Consider the following 20,903-nt stretch of genomic DNA (forward strand, 5'->3'; position numbering starts at 1 on the left):
AAACTAGTCAGGACTTGTCGAGACAACAGAGCTTTGCATCATCAAGCATAAAGGGAAGAAATAATGCTTTTCTAATTGGTGTTTCAAATGTTCCCTTGCCTGAGTCAGAAAAGAAAAGGTATACACGGCTAAACAAGGGAATGTGGATATTATGACTAGAAGATGGGGCATAACTGAGATATTCTAGACCCAATACTACTCACCCGGGTAGGACACCATAATTAGAAGTTAAAGAAAAATACAGTAGGTGACTGGAGACTTATGGCTGTTGCTGAATTAATTTTTTAAAAATTAGGGTGGGGTGGTTTATGTTTATAATCCCAGTATGCTAATGGTTGAGGCAGGAGGACTGCTGTGAGTTCCAGGCTAGCATAGATTACACAGTGAATTCCAAGTTAGCCTGGGCTACAGAGTAAAAGCCCTATCTCAAAACAACAACAGCAGCCTGTTGCTGTTTTTCTGACTAAGCATCTATATGTGTAGCTGGTGCTAGCCTTCAATTTAGGATTCTACTGTCTTAGCTTCTTAGGTATTAGGAATGCAGGTACGCCACAGTGTGCCCAGCTGGATGAATTCCTTTTTTTGTTTTCCCCCCTTGGTGATAGGGATTAAACTAAAGCCATTCACTGATCTAGGCAAATGCTCTGCTGGTAACTGCAGCTCAGCCCCCTGCCAAATTATTAAAGGTCTGACTTGACACCCATGAGAGGTCCTTCACACAAAATCCTTGACTGTTATTTTCTACCTGTGAAGACATTAAAGAGGACTCACGGACTGAGCACAGCCTCCTCTGAGCCTTTCTTCTGAAGTGCAGAAGGAAATCATCTGCTGTCCTGTCTTCTCAGAAGCATCCCTTCCACTGAGTCCACTGGCGGGGACCAGGAGAGACAGTGCCCATAGTGCTTGCTATTTTAGATGAAATTTCTTAGGATGTATCCCTTTTTCTTTGCACACAAGCTGTCTTGTGACACTCTGCTTTCCTGCCACAATAAAATATGTCCAGTGTGTGTGTGTGTGTGTGTGTGTGTGTGTGTGTGTGTAGTCTTGGGGAGGCTACCTAACCTCCGTGCACCTTCTGATTTACTTGTAACCAGGATCTCCAGTACAGAGCAGTGTTATAAAACCTGCTATGGATGTTGTATGTGGTGACACCTGTAATTCTAGCACTTGAGAGGTAGAGGCAGGCAGATGTATGAGAATTTGAGGCCAACCTGTCTACACAGTGAGTTCCAGGCCAACCAGAACTACAAAATGTGTGTGGTGTGTGTGTGTGTGTGTGTGTGTGTGTGTGTGTGTGTGTGTGTATTTGTGTGTGTGTGTTGTGGGGGTAGGGGCTGCTAGGGGCCGGCTCAATGGTTTAGCCCTTGCTGGTCAAGTCTGACAAGCTGAGTTGGATCCCCAAAACCCGGATCCAGATGTAAGGAGAAAACCACCTCCACAAAGTTGTCCTTTGATTGCCACATTCATTCATGTCGATCAGGAATGCTCATACACACATGAATCATGCACACATATAAATAATAACTTTTTGATTAAAAATTTAAAAAGCTGCTGAGCTAATTTCAAGAGTTTTAATACTAAAATACATCATAGAAGTCGAGATCTGTATAAATTATTAAAGCTATATCTACATGATTATTATAATGTCTGTTTTTACTCAGTCTACCTATCATTTCATATTCCCATTTTCACCTGGCAATAGCTAACTTCTTGCCCTGAAAATGAATATATATGAGAAAGTTTGTGTTGAAGGTTCTAACCCAGAAGCTGAGCATAGTCAATCACAGAGGCACGGTTATGGGAAAATCAAAAAGGCCCGCAAAGGAAGATACTGGGGAGAAGAGTTAGAAACAAGCCTTGGGCAGTCCCAGTGAGGCCGGCAGAGTCCTGGCAGGGAGGAGAGGGTTAAATCCCTTCCTCTGCAGTACAAAAGAAAAGAGTGTGCGGAAAGATTAGGATTTTTGCTTTTACAATAGGAGCTGCAGGAGCGTTGGGAAGAAGCTGAAGGGGAAAAAAGGGGGCGTCTCTCCTTTAAAGACTTGGGAGATTGAGAGAGAAAGGGAGTCGGGAAAGAGTCACACTAGTCAGTCCGTCTCTGGGACAGGAGAATTCCTCTGCTTCTCTGCGGTTTGCACGGGGGGACCAACACCCGTTGGCCTCAGACTAGACCGGGTGATCGGACCAGGTCACCCCATTAAAACTTAGTGCGCGGTGCGGTGCCCTCCCTCTCCTACCGCTCACTACTCGGGAATGTCTCGGCGAAAGCAGCGGAGACCCCAACAGTTAATCTCGGACTGTGAAGGTCCCAGCGCTTCTGAGAACGGTGGGTGCTGGGGGCTGGAGGTAGCGGGGGTTCGGGGGTGTAGGAGTCAAAGCTTGCATGGTTCAGGCCAGGGCAATGGAGGGCACCTCGGCCATGAGCCAAACCTGAACAGGACATGGTCACTGGGGATGTGAAGGACTCTAGACTGGAGGATGAGGAGAGGATTCGTGCAAAGGAGATACCCCCCCCCCCCCCCACTGCTGTTGGGATTCATTCTGTTTGTTTTCCTTGCTTTTCTCTAGATGAAATGTAGTTTTCAAACTGGCTCTGTTTCTCTACCCAAGAGTTTTCTCTCCAAGTCCTTCTTTGCTCACTGGTCTTTGTGCCGTTGCTAAGTAACGTCCTCAGACCTGAAGACCCGTCTCTTAGGGATGGGATTTCCCCCTCTTCTTTCTGGAGAGTTGGGTTGCAAGAGAATGAATTGGATAAACGTGAAGGTTCCCCTGAGGGGGGAAGAGAATAAAGTTTCTCATTGTTGCGCTGTGCAGAGAGCAGAACTCCCAGAGGAAGAAAGCTAATGTCGGTCAGAATACAGGCTAGCCTGGGGGTGTGCTCCTCTTTATCCCGAAGGGAAACTGAAAGAGGAGCCCTGTAAAGGGACTCAGGTTTGTGCTTTAAGGGAGGCAAAGATAGTACTTAACGTGCGCGTTAACATATCTGTTCACATATGCTATAACTGTATCTTGCTATTTATTTATTTTTAGTTTTTGAGGCGATCTCCTGATGTAGCCCAGACCAGCCCTATAGTCACTATGCATTCCTGGCTAGTCTGGAACTTTTGGCAATTCTCCTGTCTCAGACATCTGAACAAATATGCACCGTCATGCTAAATTGCTGTATGTTTCTTTTAATCAACAAATTTCCTCTGGGAGAAGAGAATAGGCTATATAGCTGTAGTCAAGCTGGCCTTAAACTGGTCCTCCTGCCTCTAGCTTCTGTGTGCTGTGATTACAGGCATACACCAGCACAGCTGGATGCAAAAGTCTGTGTAGTCTTAGACTACTCGAATTCGAAAGGCCATGATAGGATGAGGAGGGTATTAGGAACTGATTGTTCAATGCCTCAGAGACAACCGAACTGAATTTTTCTTCAGTCAGCAGAAAAGAATTATGTATCTGTTTGCTTATACCCCTAAGGCTGGTGGTACTCACTGTCTAAGGCTGAGCTAGGAACAGGTATCTATGTCTAGATGATTCTGAGACTCAAGACAGTTTTGGACTAAGTAATATGGCTACATGTGTGCTCACAAAATGGAAGTCTGAAAGTCCAATTCTGGGCCAGTCTTTTGCTTAGCAAACACACATGGTATGCCTAAAAATATATAAAATAAGACTATGCATAAGGGTTCTGAAACCAAATTTTCAAGCTTAGTTTTACTTTTCTTATATTTTTGGTTGTGAGCCTAGCCTTTAACGGCTGAGCCACCTCTCCAGCCCTAGTTTTACTTCTCTATGCCTCAGTTTTTTCATCTGTTAAACAGAGATGGATGAGTATAATTAGTTACCTTATTAACTTGTGTAAGCCCTTTGGGGAAATAACCAGCATAAATGGCATTTCTCAGAGATACACCTACCATAAGTACTTAGTAGGAAGAAATGTCGCAGTTATCACATGTGAGGGCGATGACCACTCAGGAAGCTCTCAGCAACATTAGTCTGCCTTTAGAAGACATGAGGGACGCTGAGGCGCTGTATTTGTATGTAGGCGGGCTAGACCTAATTATGGGTTGAACTTGTCTCTTCCACTTGTACAAGATGACTTTAGGTCGAGTCAGTGCAGCACACACAATGAAACCTTAACGAACAAGTTAAGTTTGGGGTAGGAACCATCTTCCCCAAGCCATTGCTTGGCTGAGATCCCACTGTGCCCATATTTAGAGGTTCTATGGTGATGGCATCCTTACCCCCTGAGACACGTTAAGCCTCCTTAATGCTGCTGTAGGCCGGATGTTTCCTCCTCGAGCTCTATAGGAGATTTCCCCTAGAGCCTGCAAGTTGCCTCAAAGTCCTGCTCCCCTGCTGGTTCAATTGTGGAACTATGCTGAACGACACCTCCCAACCCCCGAGAGGCATGTTCTCCTCTCCTTCCTCCCATCTGTTCACCCATTCCCCACACCAGGGAAAGCTGAGGGAAAACTTTCTGCATGAGTCAGAAGGTATCCTGGATCCTCAAGCCTTTTGGGGTACAGTTTGACTTGGAGGGTTCTGGATACCTGGAAGCGTAGTGACACTGCTGTAAATCCATTCCTATAGAAACCGGAAGGGCTTACACCCTATGAAGCAGGAAAATTTAGGTCAACTTTGTATTTGTAGCAAAGGCAAAAGGTAACATAGGGAGCAAGGAAGCATTAGAAAGAAACTTCTGTTGATCTGCCTTAAGCAGGAGAGTGCTGACTCCAGCACCCTGTCCAGGGCAGCACTCCCAGCCCTCCTAATGCTGCGACCTGACCCTTTAACACCGTTCCTCACGATGTGGTGGCCCCAACCATAGCATTGTTTTTGTTGCTGCTTCATAACTGTAATTTTGCTACTGTTATAAACCATAAGGTAAATATCTGTTTTCTGATGGTCTTAGGCAACCCCTGTGCAAGGGTTGGTTGATCCCCAAGAGGTCGCAACACACAGGTTGAAAAACAGTTGGTCCATGGCATATGCACACACACACACACACACACACACACACAATGACTACTACTACTACAATCATAATAATAATAAATAATAAAAATAAATCATAGATTGTAGATTTTTTTGTTTGTTTGGTTTTGGTTTTTGTGAGACAGGGTTTCTCTGTTGTTAGTTGTTAGCTCAGATGTCCAACCGCAGCTCAGAACAGACCACTCCAGACCACATGGTTCCAGGGGTGGGGGGAGGTTTATTCAGGAGATAGGGCAAAGGTGGAGGGAAGAAGATGGAAAAAGAAGAGAGTGAGGTCAAGGGGTCCTGCCTGTTTTATATGGGCGGTGATGTTCTGTGTAGCTTTGGCTGTCCTACAACTCTTGTTTGTTGTTGTTTGTTTGTTTGAAGATTTGCTCTAAGGCATAAGAGCACTGATTGCTTTACCAGAGGACCCAGTTTAAATTTACAGCACCAACATGGCAGCTCACAACCATCTGTAATTCTAGTGCCAGGGGACCCATTGCCCTCTTCTGGCTTCCATGGGTACCAGGCCTGAAAGTGGTGTGTACACAGATGCAGGCAGGACACTCATACATATAAAATATAAGTAAATACTTTAAAAAAAAAAAAAAAGATTTCTTTATTTTATGTATCTGAGTACAATTATAGCTGTCTTCAGACACACCAGAAGAGGGCATCAGATCCCATTACAGATGGTTGTGAGCCACCATGTGGTTGCTGGGAATTGAACTCAGGACTTCTGGAAGAGCAGTCAGTGCTCTTAACCCTTGAGCCACCTCTCCAGCCCAATAAATACATTTTTTAAAAGTCTATTTTAAGAACTCCTAAAGTCCTGGGCATGGTGGAACTCAACTTTAATCCCAGTGCTCAGGAGACAAAGACAGGTCAATCTCTGTGAGATCAAGACCATCCAAGAAAAGAAAAAGAAAGGAAGGACAAAGGGAAGGGAGAAATGGAGGGAGGAAGGGAACAGAAAGAACTCCTAAGGGTTTCCATAACAGAACTCCTTAGAGACATCCTTACCTAGTCTCCTTTCATGACCTGAATGGAGGCTTGTTGGCTCTCTCCTGCAATTTGACATGGCTCTCCAAAATTCTCTCCTCTCTTATAAGCACATAACATATAAATTGTCGTTCTCCCCTTTTCATAGAGGTGTCTCTAAAAGGACTGGGCTATCGTGGAAAGATAAAGAGATTCCCTTACATTCATGGGGCCCTGCATTATCCTTTACACAGAATCCACTAACAACTATGTCATCATTATGCTTCCAACCTTTCCTTCTACCCCAGAGCATAGCCCAGAGTTAGACAGGAAGGATTCAGGATGTAACTCAGGGAAACAGCATGCATGAGGCCCTTCATTTTGTCTACACACAAAGCAATGCTTACACTAAATAAGAACTGCTGTCCTTTGCTTACCTGTAAACTTAGAGTGCATTGCTATTGTGCCTTTAAGAAACAGCCCTGAGAGACCTATTTTTCCACTTTCTTCTTGCATAGCTTCCTGACTAGACACCAAAACCTAACAAAATACTTACTGCACATAAGTGATGAGCAGGAAACAGTCTATTTACTTAACTCTGGAGAAAGAAAGAGAATCTCTCCCCTATAGAGTCTAGGTATCAGAATTAGAGAGCATAAGGGACGAAACTGGAGGAAATGTTAACTAGTGCATCTGGGAAATGATTAGAAACCCAGATATTTAGTGAGGAGAAACCAGGACAACAGCCGTGCAGACCTGGAGGGAGAGAAGGGAGTTGGCAGACAACAAGAATAGCAAAGGCAAGAAAGGCAAAAATAGGGCACCTTACACATGAAAGAGAGGGCTCACCTCTCAGGCTTCTTAACCTCCTGGGACTTCAGTTTTAGTACCTGCTGCGGTGGGCATCAGAAAGAATATATCTCTAAGTGGACAGAAAGTAATTTAGAAGTCTGTGTTGTGGCTGAAGCAGGATGATCATGAGTTCAAGGCTAGTCTGAGCAACTCTAGACTATCAAGAAAGAATGGGAGACGGGTAGGTAGAGAGACTGATTGACTCAGGCTTAGCTAGAATCTGGGATAAGGAAGCAGAAACCCACTTTTTTTTTTTCTTTTTTGTTTTTTTGTTTGTTTTGTTTTTTATTTGTCTGTTCTTGACAGAGTTTCTCTATTTGGTTTGCTATTCTGGTACTCTGTAGACCAGGTTAGCCTCGACCTCAAAGAGATTTGCTTGCCTCTGCCTCCTGAGTGCTGGGATTAAAGGTGGGCACCACACTGCCCTTCACTCTCCTTCTGGGAAAACTGGGTTTTCAAATTCGTCTGGAGCTCAAGGATATATGACTTTTAACCCTGGACAAATCCTTTCTTTCCTAAGGTTTCAAGGAAGGGAAACCCAACCCCCACCCCCATTTTGTTTTGTGTTTTGGTTGCTTGGTTTTGTTTTGGTGACAGCATCATGTAGCTCACACTGGCTATCTGTGAATCCCTGATCCTTCTGCCTCAACCCCCCAAGTCCTTGGATCAGAGGCCCAAGTCACCACACACACCCATCTGGATCTCAGGTATGGGCCACCAGACCATAGTACTCACTGGAGACACATGCAAGTGCTGGACTTGCACTTCCTTCATTTTATTCCTTCCAACTCCTCTATCATCAGCTCCTCTACACTGACTTATTTGTTTGTTATTTATTCTGAGGTAGGGTCTCACTAAGTAGCCCTGGCTGGTCTTGAACTCACAAAAGATCTGCCTGCCTCAGCCATCCAAATGCTGATGCTACCACATCCAGCTGCCTCCTTCATTTCACTATCATTATTATTTTAGATATTTTTATTTTATGTATATGGGTGTTTTGCTTGCATATATGTCAATGTTCTACATGTGTGCTTGGTGCTCATGGAGGCCAGAAAAAGGTGGCAGAGAGTGTCAGATCCTGTAGAACTGGAGTTACAGTCAGTTGTGAGCTCCCCTGTGGGTGCTGAGAACCAGACCTGGTCCTCTGCAAAACAGCAAGTGCCTGCCCTTAATCCCAGTACTTGGAGACAGAGGCAGACAGAGCTCTGAGTTTGAGGCCAACTGGTCCACAGAGCCAGTTTCAGGACAGCCAAGGCTACTCAGAAACCTTGTCTTAAAAAAAAAAAAAAAAAGAAAGAAAAAAGAAAAAAAGAAAAGAAAAGAAAAAAAAAGAAAAAAGAAAAGAAAAGAAAAAGGCAAGGTGGCACACAATTTTAATCTTTGCACTCAGGAGAAAAGATAAATGGATCTCTGTGAGTTCCAGGTAGCCAGGTATTCAGAGTAAGTTTCAAGCCAACCAGGGATACAGAATGAGACCCTGTTTCAAGATGAAAGAAAGGAAGAGAGAGAGAGACATATAGAAAGAGACAGAGAAAGTGTGTGTGTTAGAGACAGAGATTCTTCTCAAATTGAAAAAAAAAAAACAACAACAACAAAAAAAAAAACAACCAAAACTGGGACTTTAATTGACCATTTGTGTTCAGTGAAGGTTAGATCTCTAAAATGCCTTTGAGCTTCAAAAGTCACACAAATTCCACACAGGTGTCTTTCATCTTGCCTCCTGTCCACCATGTGGAACAGGCCATGGGTGCATCCATAGGTTTCAGTATAGTAGTTTGGTTTGGCAAAAACTGATGGGTGTGAGTTTAGTAGAGAAGACCGAGAAAAGAGACCATGGGGCAGTCTCTGAAAAGTGATCTTGGTGGCATTTACAAATCTATTTATATTTATAAAGGCTGCTGCTGAGTAATGATTTAATTCAGGTACCATTTGTGAGGAATAGGGGAAGGTGTGACGAGGACAGTCCTTGAAGCTCTGTTGTTGGAGTAGTGGCCTCTTTTTGTGTGCTGTGGGCTGGGATTATTGAGATTATGCGTGTGCTGGACACGGAACCCAAAGCCTGTGGCCACTGGACAGCAGCAGCACTTTCCTTTCAACATACAGTTTGTATCTGTAATGTATGTCAGGGTCTTACTCTATGTAGCTCAGAAATTAAATAGTGGCACAGCCAGATGCTGAAGTGACAGGCATTTACCAAAATGCCCAGTGTGTGTGTGTGTGTGTGTGTGTGTGTGTGTGTACACATGCATGTGTTCGCTTAGGATTACACTCAGAGCCTCAGTTTGTGCTAGGTCAGTGCTCTCCCACTGAAAGCTACATTCTCAGCCTTCAGCTGTACAGTGGAATAAGTGAGAAACTTCATAAAAAACCTAATGCTTGTGCTGGAGAGATGGCTCAGCGGTTAAGAACACTGACTGTTCTCCCAGAGGTCCTGAGTTCAGTTCCCAGCAATCACGTGGTGGCTCTGTAATGGGATCCAATGCCCTTTTCTGGTGTGTCTGAAGACAGCTACAATGTACTATTATACATAAAATAAATAAATAGATCTTTTGGGGAAAAAAAGAAAACTAACGCTTGCTAGGCGGTGGTGTCAAACACCGCTAATCTCAAAGCAGGTCGATCTCTGAGTTTGAGGCCAGTCTGACCTACAAGTCCCAGACTCAGAGCTACATAGTAAGATTTTGTTTCAAACTAATAATGATGATGGTTATGACAGTGGTGATGATGGTGAAGATGCTGGGATCCTGCCCTAAGGGCCTTTGAATTTATTTTAGCCTTGAGATGCATTTTTTGTTTGATTGGTTTGAGTGTGTGTGTGTCTTTCTCTCTCTTCTTTCTTTCTTTCTTTCTTTCTTTCTTTCTTTCTTTCTTTCTTTCTTCCTTCCTTCCTTCCTTTCTTTCTTTCTTTCTTTCTTTCTTTCTTTCTTTCTTTCTTTCTTTCTTCTACTGTTTGTGATTGAACTCAGGGACTCTTACTGAGTTACAGCCCCAGCCCAAGACATCAGAGTGTCCTAAAGCTCTAAAGGCAATTCTAGGACAGTAAAGGCTGACAGCCACCTTTTAGATATGCCACTCTGCTGCCCAGGCCCCATGTTGTTTTGTTGTGACTGTGTTCTTCCTAACCATTCTCTCCCAAGACTGAAGCAGCTTATCTGGAGACCAGGTTTTTTGTTTATTTTTCAGATAGTGTTTTATGTAGTTCAGGCTAGCCACCAACTTATGTTGAAGTTAATAAGGATACCTTTGACCTTCTGATTCAGCTGCCTCCAACTCCAGAGTGCTGGGATTACAGGTGTGCCTGGTTTATGTTGGGGATTGAACCCAGGATTTTGTGCTTGTGCCAAGCATCCTATCTACTTACTGATCTAGACACCCAGCCTCTGGGCACTAGGCCTAGAAGAGAAGCTACTTGTTTGTTTTGATTTTACTTTTCTCAGCTCTTCATAAATTTGAACAAGCATGTGCAGGTCATCACAGACTCTTTGTGGCCTAGGACAGTCCACCTCACATTTTCTGCTAAGTGTACCATTACCTGCTTAGCATGTTCCTGTGTTTTGTGACTTTAGTCCTGTTTGCACAAGATTCTTGCTCCCTTTTTCAGGATAGGCAGTAAGTGAAAAGGGGGTGCTGAGGAGTGGATGGTTCCTCTTACCGGTGGCTGTTGATACATCACCTTTCACCAGGGACTAAATTTACCTTAAAGGGTGTAGATCAAATGACACATCAGAAAGCACATTTCATTACAAAGCAAGAAAGGGGACACTGTTTCCCAGGAGAAGGAGAAAAGAAAAGGATTTCTTTTCTTGTCCAAGGACTTGACAGAACAGCAACTGGATATCAAATGTTCAGTGCTAATTAACAAATGCTCTGTAGAAAGTCTCCATCTGATTCCTCCTCTCTGACTTGAGGGCAAAGAACAAACAGGTAGGGAGGAGTCACACAGGCCCCTTTCTCCAGCTTCAGGATGCACATGGGAAGCTGGACAGGAGCCAGCGTGGTGATCATGGCTCCCCTGAATTCCTCTGTGGGCTTGGAAAAGTCACTTAACCTCTGTGAGCTTGAGTTTCCTTATCTGTAAAACTAAAGCACACTGCACTTAGCTGTGTCTTGGACAAACTGAAACTCTGAACTCCATCTCCATTTGCAAGGGTCAGGTCTTAGAGAAGCAGAGCTAGCTCGTCTATTTCAGTGCTCTGATTCATGCGTCTCATAAGGCTAAAATCTCTGAGATTATCTGGTTTTTTTTTCTTGTCTTTTTTTTAAAAACCATTTTTATATAACCAAGTGGGGTTTTTTTGTTTGTTTTGTTTGTTTGTTTGTTTGTTTTTTGGGTTTTTTGAGACAGGGTTTCTCTGTGTAACCCTGGCTGTCTTGGAACTCACTCTGTAGACCAGGCTGGTCTCGAACTCAGAAACCCACCTGCCTCTGCCTCCCAAGTGATGGGATTAAAGGCGTGCGCCACCACTGCCCAGCATAACCAAGTGTTGTATCTATATGTACACCTGCATGCCAGAAGAGGGCTTCAAATCTCATTACAGAGGGTTGTGAGCCACCATGTGGTTGCTGGGAATTGAACTCAGAACCTCTGGAAGAGCAGTCAGTACTCTTAACCACTGAACCATCTCTCCAGCCCTGAGATTATCTGAAGTTTTAAAACATAAGATTGTGTATTTATTTATTTATTTATTTGACCAGGCTGGTCTCAAACTCAGAGATTCATTCACCTCCCTCTGCTTGTAGTGCTGGGATTAAAGGCATGCATCACAACTGTCCAGCTGTTTTCAGTTTATAAATACAGTCGCTGTTTACTTTTTTTTTTTTAGACAGGGTCTCACTATATAACCCCAGCTGGTCTGGAGCTCCTTATGTAGAACAGGCTGGCTTTGGAACTAACTGCCTCCTGAGTGCTTGGGTCAAAGGTATGTGCCACCACTCTCAAGTATGTACTGAAATTTTGATTAGATTGGGGCACATAACCTTCCCCCCCCCCCCCAGACTTTTTTTTTTTCCGAGACAGGGTTTCTCTGTGTAGCCCTGGCTGTCCTGGAACTTACTCTGTAGACCAGGCTGGCCTCGAACTCAGAAATCCGCCTGCCTCTGCTTCCCAAGTGCTGGGATTAAAGACGCGCGCCACCACCGCGCCACCACCTCCCCCCCTCCCCCCCCTCCCCCCCACTCTTTAACCTAGACATATGCCAGTGATACTACTGAGAAATTATCAAGATTGGGGGATGGAGGACGAGGATGTCACTCAGCAGTGGAGTTCTTGCTCTAGCATTTGTGGGATCCTAGGGTCACTCCCTACAATGGTGCTGGGGTGCAGTGGACATGGTGGGTCAGGTTTATAATAATCTGAGTCCATGGGAAGCAGAAGGAGCCAAGCCATCCTTAGCTATGTAGTGAGTTTGAGGTCAGCCTGGACTACAGGAGACCCTATGTAAAAAAAGCCAATCAACAAGTAAAAAGATATTGTTTTAGTTGTATGTGTATTTTAGGTTCTCTTATTAAAAATATAAATTCCCTAATCCATAATATTTAAGGCCCTTCAAATTTAAAAAAGGTTCCTAATTTATATTCTCTTTTGGAGGGGAAAAATTCCACATATGTTAAGACTATGCTTCTAGCATTTTCTAGTCTAGGCATACAGCTTTGTGGTGGGGCACCTGGTACAAAGTTCCATCGCCAGCCCCACAAAAACAAATGGTTTGCAATTTGTCTGCTTTCAAAATATCTTTCTGATAAAGATAGTGTTGTAAAATACTGTTTCTTTAAAAAGTTGGGATGGTGGCGTATTATGTGTAACTGGCTCCAGTTTATCAGCCAGGCAAAAACAGAACTGGGAAGACTGTGATTGCAGAGTTGGAGGAAGGTTGGGAGTTTACCACTAGACTCAGCTACAAAGACCATGTCTCAAAAACAAACAATAATTAAGAAGCCATAATTGTAGTCCTAGATTTTGGGATGCTGAGGCAGGAAGGTTGCTTACTTCAAAGTCAGCTTGGGCTACACTAAATATTTTTTTTTTTTAAAGAAAGAAAGAAAGAAAGAAAGAAAGAAAGAAAGAAAGAAAGAAAGAAAGAAAAGAAAAAGGAACATTATGAGGGTTTTTTTTTATTCCTACCACCAAAACACAAATCCAAGACCTGAGATCACTTTTTTACATGTAAAAATATGGGATTTTAGGAAGTGGGGGACCCTTTAAATCTCATTTCAAGGAAGAAAAAAAATGCTGATTAGCTGGTCTGAGGCACCATAGCTGGGCTATAGGGAAGTTATCAGTCCCTTTGAATAAAAGGCAGGGCCCGACGGAGGTGAGCAGGTGTCAGTCTTATTTAGGAATTGAAATCCGCTTGGGGCCGTTAGGAGCTTTGGATCCTGAGCGGCAGACTGTGAAAGCCCATTCCGCATCTTCCCCATTGTTTCAGAAGAAGCGCCCCTCCCCCGAGGTTGGAGCTGGGTGGACCTCCTTAGGCCTTTGTAAGCTAATATCTTATTTAATTGTCCGCATTAGGCAGGGAGGGTTGTTGCTGGTGGGGGGGGGGTGTGGGGGTGGAAAGAGGGTACTGAACTGGAGAGGGCTTTTTTAAAGTAGGAACTCTGCATTTGGTGTAGAGCCGGTGGCCTGGCTTGTGTTGAGCTATAATTCTGGGGGAAGGGCTTAGTGTTCCTCAAGAAGGGGCCCTCAAATGACTCCCTTGGGAATTCTATCTTGCAATCCTCCCCGCCCACCCACCCCCCCAAACTTCTTTTGTGAAGAGAGATGAGGGTAGGATGGGAGTAAGGGTGAAGACAAAACTTGAGATCATTCTGCGGTGTGCGAGCTGGTAAGGGGTGGGTGTTTGAGGCCGCTCCTCCCATTCTTGTCCTCCGACCTCTGAGGCGGGCAGACCACCCTTTGGAATCCACGTTTTCCAAGCTCAGCAGATCCTTTATCCAAAGAAAAATTACTGAAGCCTATCGCCTTATTCTATTGAGCCGGCAGTGTTTCTCACTGTGGGCTTGGGCCTGACCCCGTGGAAGCAGCTAGGATAAAGACATCTGGGGTGGGGAGCTGGCAGAGGGTAGGGCACAGTGGGCCCCCGAGGTGCCTCACTGACACCTGACCCAGAGCCGGAGTAAAGCTTCCTAGACGCCCCCCCCCCCCCCGCCCCCGCACTCTCCGCTCTCCTCCTCTAGCTTTCGTCTCCCTCCCTGGCAGCTTCTCCCCACAAACTCTCCTCCCCCATCTCCCCACTACCAGCTTTCGCGCTCCAGCTCCTCCCCTCCTCCGCGCCTTCTCGCTCCCCTCCCCCGCTCCGCCGCTGCTCCCTGCCCCCGCCACCGCCGATCTCCTCCGCAGTCTGGGCCGCTGGGTGCAGAGACTGCCGCAGCGCCAGCGGCCTCCCCAGACCGGATACCCATTGTGTCCTATCCCATCCCGCCTTCCACTTCTCACGGCCATGGCGCAGGAAACCGGGAGCAGCTCTCGACTCGGGGGGCCCTGCGGGGAGCCTGCGGAGCGCAGAGGTGCGGTAGGGCCAGGCTTGGGCAGAGATGGGGGCCAAGGGGACGCTCGCGTGTAAGGACTTTAAGTGGGCGGATAAAATGTGTGATTTTGCACATAAGCCCCAGTTCTCCTATCCATTCCCACCCTTCCTGGGCCAGAGGAGGGGGGGAGGGGTAACGGAGGAGGCTCGGAGAGTGGGCGCCCTATTCCCCAACCCTCCTTTTGCTGGGTGTCCAGGAACCACGAGAGTCGGGTCCCGTCTGAGCGCTAGCTTCCTGCAGGGTCTGACTGTAAGCTTGTCTTCCGACCCTAACCGGAGGTTCCTGGACCGCCCGTTCTTTAGAGCCTCCGTTATCCAACACAACCGCATTACCCACACTTTCTCCTTGTCTTATCCCCAGGTGATGCTAGCGAGGAAGACCACCCCCAAGTCTGTGCCAAATGCTGCGCACAATTCTCTGACCCGACCGAATTCCTTGCTCACCAGAACGCGTGTTGCACTGACCCACCGGTAATGGTGATAATTGGGGCCCAGGAGAACCCCAGCAACTCTTCAGCTTCCTCTGCGCCTCGACCAGAGGGCCACAGTAGGTCCCAGGTCATGGACACAGAGCACAGCAATCCCCCAGATTCTGGGTCCTCTGGGCCCCCGGATCCCACCTGGGGTCCAGAGCGGAGGGGAGAGGAATCTTCTGGGCATTTCCTGGTCGCTGCCACAGGTACAGCGGCTGGGGGAGGTGGGGGCCTGATCTTGGCCAGTCCCAAGCTGGGAGCAACCCCATTACCTCCAGAATCCACCCCTGCACCCCCTCCTCCTCCACCCCCTCCCCCTCCAGGTGTAGGCAGTGGCCACTTGAACATTCCACTGATCTTGGAAGAGCTGCGGGTGCTGCAGCAGCGCCAGATTCATCAGATGCAGATGACTGAGCAAATCTGCCGCCAGGTGCTGCTACTTGGCTCCTTAGGGCAGACGGTGGGTGCCCCTGCCAGTCCCTCAGAGCTACCTGGGACAGGGACTGCCTCTTCTACCAAGCCCCTACTCCCTCTCTTCAGTCCCATCAAGCCAGCGCAAACTGGCAAGACACTGGCATCTTCCTCTTCATCGTCTTCCTCCTCAGGAACAGAACCACCGAAGCAGGCTTTTTTCCACCTTTACCATCCACTGGGATCACAGCATCCCTTCTCTGTAGGAGGGGTTGGGCGAAGCCACAAACCCACTCCTGCCCCCTCCCCTGCCCTGCCAGGCAGCACCGATCAGCTGATTGCCTCACCTCATCTGGCATTCCCAGGCACCACAGGACTCCTGGCAGCTCAGTGTCTTGGGGCAGCAAGGGGCCTTGAGGCTGCGGCCTCCCCAGGGCTTCTGAAGCCAAAGAATGGAAGCGGTGAGCTGGGCTATGGGGAAGTTATCAGTTCCTTGGAGAAGCCAGGTGGAAGGCACAAATGCCGCTTTTGTGCAAAAGTATTTGGCAGTGACAGCGCCCTGCAGATACATCTTCGTTCCCACACTGGTGAGAGGCCCTATAAGTGCAACGTCTGTGGTAACCGGTTCACTACTCGGGGCAACCTCAAAGTACATTTCCACCGGCATCGTGAGAAGTACCCACATGTGCAAATGAATCCACACCCAGTACCAGAGCACCTAGACTACGTCATCACCAGCAGTGGGCTTCCTTATGGAATGTCTGTGCCACCAGAGAAGGCAGAAGAGGAGGCAGCCACTCCAGGCGGAGGTGTTGAACGCAAACCTCTAGTGGCCTCCACCACAGCACTCAGTGCCACCGAGAGCCTGACACTGCTCTCCACTGGTACAAGCACAGCAGTGGCTCCTGGGCTCCCTACTTTCAACAAGTTTGTGCTCATGAAGGCAGTGGAGCCAAAGAGTAAAGCTGATGAGAATACTCCCCCAGGGAGTGAGGGCTCTGCCATCACTGGAGTAGCAGACAGTGGATCGGCTACCCGAATGCAGCTAAGTAAGCTGGTGACATCACTACCGAGTTGGGCACTGCTTACTAATCACTTGAAGTCGACTGGAAGTTTCCCCTTCCCTTATGTGCTAGAACCCTTGGGGGCTTCACCTTCGGAGACCTCAAAGCTGCAGCAACTAGTAGAAAAGATTGACCGCCAAGGAGCTGTGGCGGTTGCTTCTACTGCCTCGGGAGCTCCCACTACTTCTGCCCCTGCACCTTCATCCTCCGCTTCTGGACCTAACCAGTGTGTCATCTGTCTCCGGGTGCTGAGTTGCCCTCGGGCTCTACGCCTGCATTATGGCCAACATGGAGGTGAGCGGCCCTTCAAGTGTAAAGTGTGTGGCAGAGCTTTCTCCACGAGGGGCAATTTGCGCGCACATTTCGTGGGTCACAAGACCAGTCCGGCTGCCCGGGCCCAGAACTCCTGCCCCATTTGCCAGAAGAAGTTCACAAATGCTGTCACTCTGCAACAACATGTTCGGATGCACCTGGGGGGCCAGATCCCCAACGGAGGTTCTGCACTTCCCGAAAGTGGGGGGGCCGCCCAGGAAAACAGCTCTGAGCAGTCTACAGCCCCTGGACCAGGGAGTTTCCCCCAGCCGCAATCCCAGCAGCCATCTCCAGAAGAGGAAATGTCTGAGGAAGAGGAAGAGGATGAGGAAGAAGAGGAAGACGTGACAGATGAAGATTCCCTAGCAGGAAGAGGCTCAGAGAGTGGGGGAGAGAAGGCCATATCAGTACGAGGTGACTCCGAAGAGGTATCTGGGGCAGAGGAGGAAGTGGCAACATCGGTAGTAGTACCCACCACCGGGAAGGAGATGGATAGTAATGAGACATCCACTCAACACGCTCTGCCGCCACCTCCACCACCACCCGACAACCTGGATCATACCCAACCTATGGAGCAGGGAACCAGTGATGTTTCTGGAGGCATGGAGGAAGAGGCCAAACTGGAGGGAACCTCAAGCCCGATTGCAGCACTCACCCAAGAAGGGGAGGGCACCAGCACCCCTTTGGTGGAAGAGCTGACCTTACCAGAAGCCATGAAAAAGGAGCCAGGAGAGAGCAGCAGCAGAAAGTCCTGTGAAGTATGTGGCCAGAGCTTTCCTACCCAGACAGCTCTGGAGGAGCACCAGAAGACCCATCCCAAGGATGGGCCACTCTTCACTTGTGTCTTCTGCAGGCAGGGCTTCCTTGACCGAGCTACCCTCAAGAAGCACGTGCTGTTGGCTCACCACCAGGTACCACCCTTTGCACCCCATGGCCCTCAGAATATTGCTACTCTTTCGTTGGTCCCTGGCTGTCCCTCTTCCATCCCTTCTCCAGGGCTCTCCCCATTCCCTCGAAAAGATGACCCGGCCATCCCATGAGCCTGTTTTCTGTACTTGGTCCTCTATGACCCAGAGAACAGAAACTGAGAGCTCAATAGGAGGACCTCCAAGATTTACTCATCCCTCTTCTTGTCTTTTCTCGAGTTTTGACATGATGTTTCTAGTGGCTTCTCTCTACTCCCTGAGCTTGACAATGGCCTTTGAAAGGGAATGTCCCCTAAGAAAATTTTTATCACCTGTTTGTTCTATGTAACTAAGGGAAACAAATTCCCTATAGATTTGACATTCTCAAGGGGGAGCTCTTTCTTCTCCCTTTCCCTCTGGCAGGTATACTAGAACCCCCATCTTTGGAATGGCAGCCTTGTTCAAAGGGGCTGGCAACTGTTCATGGCAAGCCCAGTGCTACCCCTGGGTGATCTTGACCAAGTCACCCCTCAAGACTTTTCTTGGGCCAGGACCTTCTTGAGAAGCTTGTGAGTGGTGGTTGGTTTCTTTTCTTTCTGCAACTACTACACAGTTTTCCACTGGGCCCTGGAGTTCTAGATCTACCGGCATTGCCACTTGAGCCCTAGCACAGTCATTGCTGTCAAAGCCCAGGAACTGTGCTTGACAAGGTGTCTCCAACGACATGATCCAGGGAGGCAGAGGAGAGCATAGCCTCCCTCCTACTTCAGCCTCCTGTAGCTGAGGCTGTGCCCAACAAGCACACCAGAAGAAAGAAGTAACTAGAACTTCTTTCTCCTTCCCTCTGCTCCAGAGGGTACTGGCAATGAAGATACTCTTCTAGTAGTTGGTAGCTCAACCCTAGGAGGTTCAACCCTAGGAGCAAATGAAGGACCGAGATCCTTTTTTCAATATTTCCCTTGACTCTCCACATTAAGGTAAAGATAGTGGCTGGTCAAGATGCCAGGACTCCTTCAGCTTCTCATCATGGCTTCTCAACCAACCAAGCAGGTTTCTTACCAAGAGGTCTCTCATGTGATATTTTAGAAAGTATGAAGTTCTTGACTCTGAAGAGCCTTGTTGGTAAGGATGGTTATTTAAGCAATGATGGCCAAAACAGGCATTACTGTTTGAATCTATTTGATGAAGAACTGAACTTGATGTAAGGGGACTTGATGTTCAGCTCTTGTGAATATGAACATTTTCTTTGAGCTAATAATGATGTGGTGTGCAGAGGCACCAGGGGTCATGGGGGGCTTCCTGCCACTAGAATGTTTGTAGTTTTAGATGACTCCCTATTTTATTCCCTCACCCCTTGTACTTCCCTTGTTGTCTTCTCAAAACCCCTTTCCTCCCTAATTTTGCCTGACCATTGGGCCAGAGATTATGTCTTATTTTTTTCCAGAAATTGAGAGCTTCCAAGTGGTTCCTCCCTGTCTCTCTGTCTTGTAGTGAGATGTAGTATTTACTCTTAACATAGGATCCTGTGGAACAGGAGTTCTGAGAAGACTGAATTTTGCTGTTAGCTGCTGTCAATGATGATTCTCTAAAGTAGAGGTCTCCAGAGCTCCCTAACACAGTGAAATGTGTAAGAGCAGAGAGGGGAGATACTAGAATCTTTTCCTTCATCATTAAAGGTGTTTTGGCCAAGTTTTTGTGTGTTTCTCCTTATTTTATGACTAAATAGCCAGACGGGGTGTGATATTTCTGGCATTCCCTAACATGGAGATTCTCTTCCTACCTTTTTCTCCTGCCAAAGCTGAACATATGGTGCAGAAATACTTAACTTCCTCGGCCTTGTTTCCAAACACCCTCCAGTGGATGTGATTTCACTGTGAGGGGGGAAAAGGCTTTTTAAAACAGAGATTCTATTTTTCAAAAGGTACTTGCCCAGTGTACAGGCAATATCTAGGTTTTCCTTTAGGATTTATTTTTTTTTTTTAACCACTTCCTACCAAAACACAACTTTTTTGTGTGTTGTTTTGTTTGACTTTGGAAACTGTTCATCAGTCTTTCCCAGACCTCAAGCAGCCCGATGACAACAGTGAATCTGTAGGTCAGGATAATGATACCTTACGATTTTTGAGATCCAACATTATAATCAGAGAGGGTAAAAGTTCTACCAATAAATGAAGATCTTGCTATTAAGAATGCAAACAAAGGGGCTGGAGAGATGGCTCAGCAGTTAGAAGCCCTGGCTCACTGGCTGCTCTTCCAGAGGACCCAGGTTCAATTCCCAGTACTCGTGTAGTGACTCATAACTATCTCTTAACTCAATTTCCAGGAGATCTGATGGCCTCTTCTGGCTTCTGTGGGTACCAGGCACACAAGTCATACAAATACACGTTCAAGCAGACACAAACATACAAAATAAAATAACTTTTAAAAACAATAACGCAAGCTGGGGGATGGTGGTAAACATCTTTAATCCCAGCACTGGGGAGGCAGAGGCAGGTGGATCTCTGAGATTGAGGCTAGCCTGGTCTACAAGGACTAGTTCCAGGACAGCCAGGGCTACATAGAAAAACCTCTTCTTGAAAAACAAAACAAAACAATGAAGATAGTGTGAAGAAGAGCTAGGAGTGTAACTCAGTTGGGAGAGTACTTACTTAGTAATTAGTCACAGTCCTGCTCAGTTATGCAGTGAATTAGAGACCAGCCTGGGATACATGAGAACCTCTGTGTGTGTGTGTGTGTGTGTGTGTGTGTGTGTGTGTAAGTGGGAGAGAGTGTGTGTGTGTGTCTTTTTATATAGCTCTTGCTGTCCTAGAACTCACTAGATAGAGCAGATTAGCCTCAAACTCACAGAAATCCACCTGCCTCTCCCTCCCAAGAACTGAGTTAAAGCCTTACAACTACAATATCCAGTAGAGAAACTTGTCTTTTTTTTTTTTTTTTTTTTTTTTTTTTTTTAATGTGCATTGGTATTTTGCCTGTATGTATATCTGTGTAGATCCTGGAGTTACAGACAGTTGTGAGCTGTTATGTGGGTGCTGGAAATTGAACCCAGGTCCTTTGGAAGAACAGTCAGTACTCTTAAACACTAAGTCATCTCTAGCCCCCAAAACTGTCTTTGAAATTATATATACATGTGGGTGTGTGGGGTGTGTGTATGTGTGTGTGTGTGTGTGTGTGAGAGAGAGAGAGAGAGAGAGAGAGAGAGAGAGAGAGAGAGAGAGAGAGAGAGGTAGCATTAAATAAACAATTTCTTTGTTTTGTTCATTTGGAAACAGGGTTTCTCTTTGTAGCCCTGGATGTCCTGGAACTCAAAGGCTGTCCGGAATCAGATCTCTCTGCCTCTACCTCCTGAGCTCTGGAACTAAAGGTGTGTACCACCACCATCCAGCATTTTTCCCTTTTATAAGATCATAATATCAC

The 20,903-nt window shown here is 46.6% G+C and overlaps 1 protein-coding gene across 2 annotated transcripts; it reads left to right on the forward strand.

Moving 5' to 3' along the window:
* The first annotated feature begins 1,986 nt into the window (after nt 1–1,986).
* On the forward strand, nt 1,987–19,178 carry Sall2 (spalt like transcription factor 2). Of its 2 annotated transcripts, none has more exons than XM_034497947.2 (2): nt 1,987–2,323; nt 14,683–19,178. In XM_034497947.2, exons 1-2 carry the CDS (start codon nt 2,251–2,253, stop codon nt 17,619–17,621), a joined length of 3,012 nt encoding a protein of 1,003 aa, XP_034353838.1. In that variant the 5' UTR covers nt 1,987–2,250; the 3' UTR covers nt 17,622–19,178. The 2 variants fall into 2 exon arrangements, with proteins under 2 accessions (XP_034353838.1, XP_034353839.1); XM_034497948.2 differs by lacking the exon at nt 1,987–2,323 and adding an exon at nt 14,006–14,301.
* The last annotated feature ends 1,725 nt before the right edge of the window (nt 19,179–20,903 follow it).

The sequence above is a fragment of the Arvicanthis niloticus genome, chromosome 3 (assembly GCF_011762505.2).
Source record: "Arvicanthis niloticus isolate mArvNil1 chromosome 3, mArvNil1.pat.X, whole genome shotgun sequence".
Lineage (NCBI taxonomy): Eukaryota > Metazoa > Chordata > Mammalia > Rodentia > Muridae > Arvicanthis > Arvicanthis niloticus.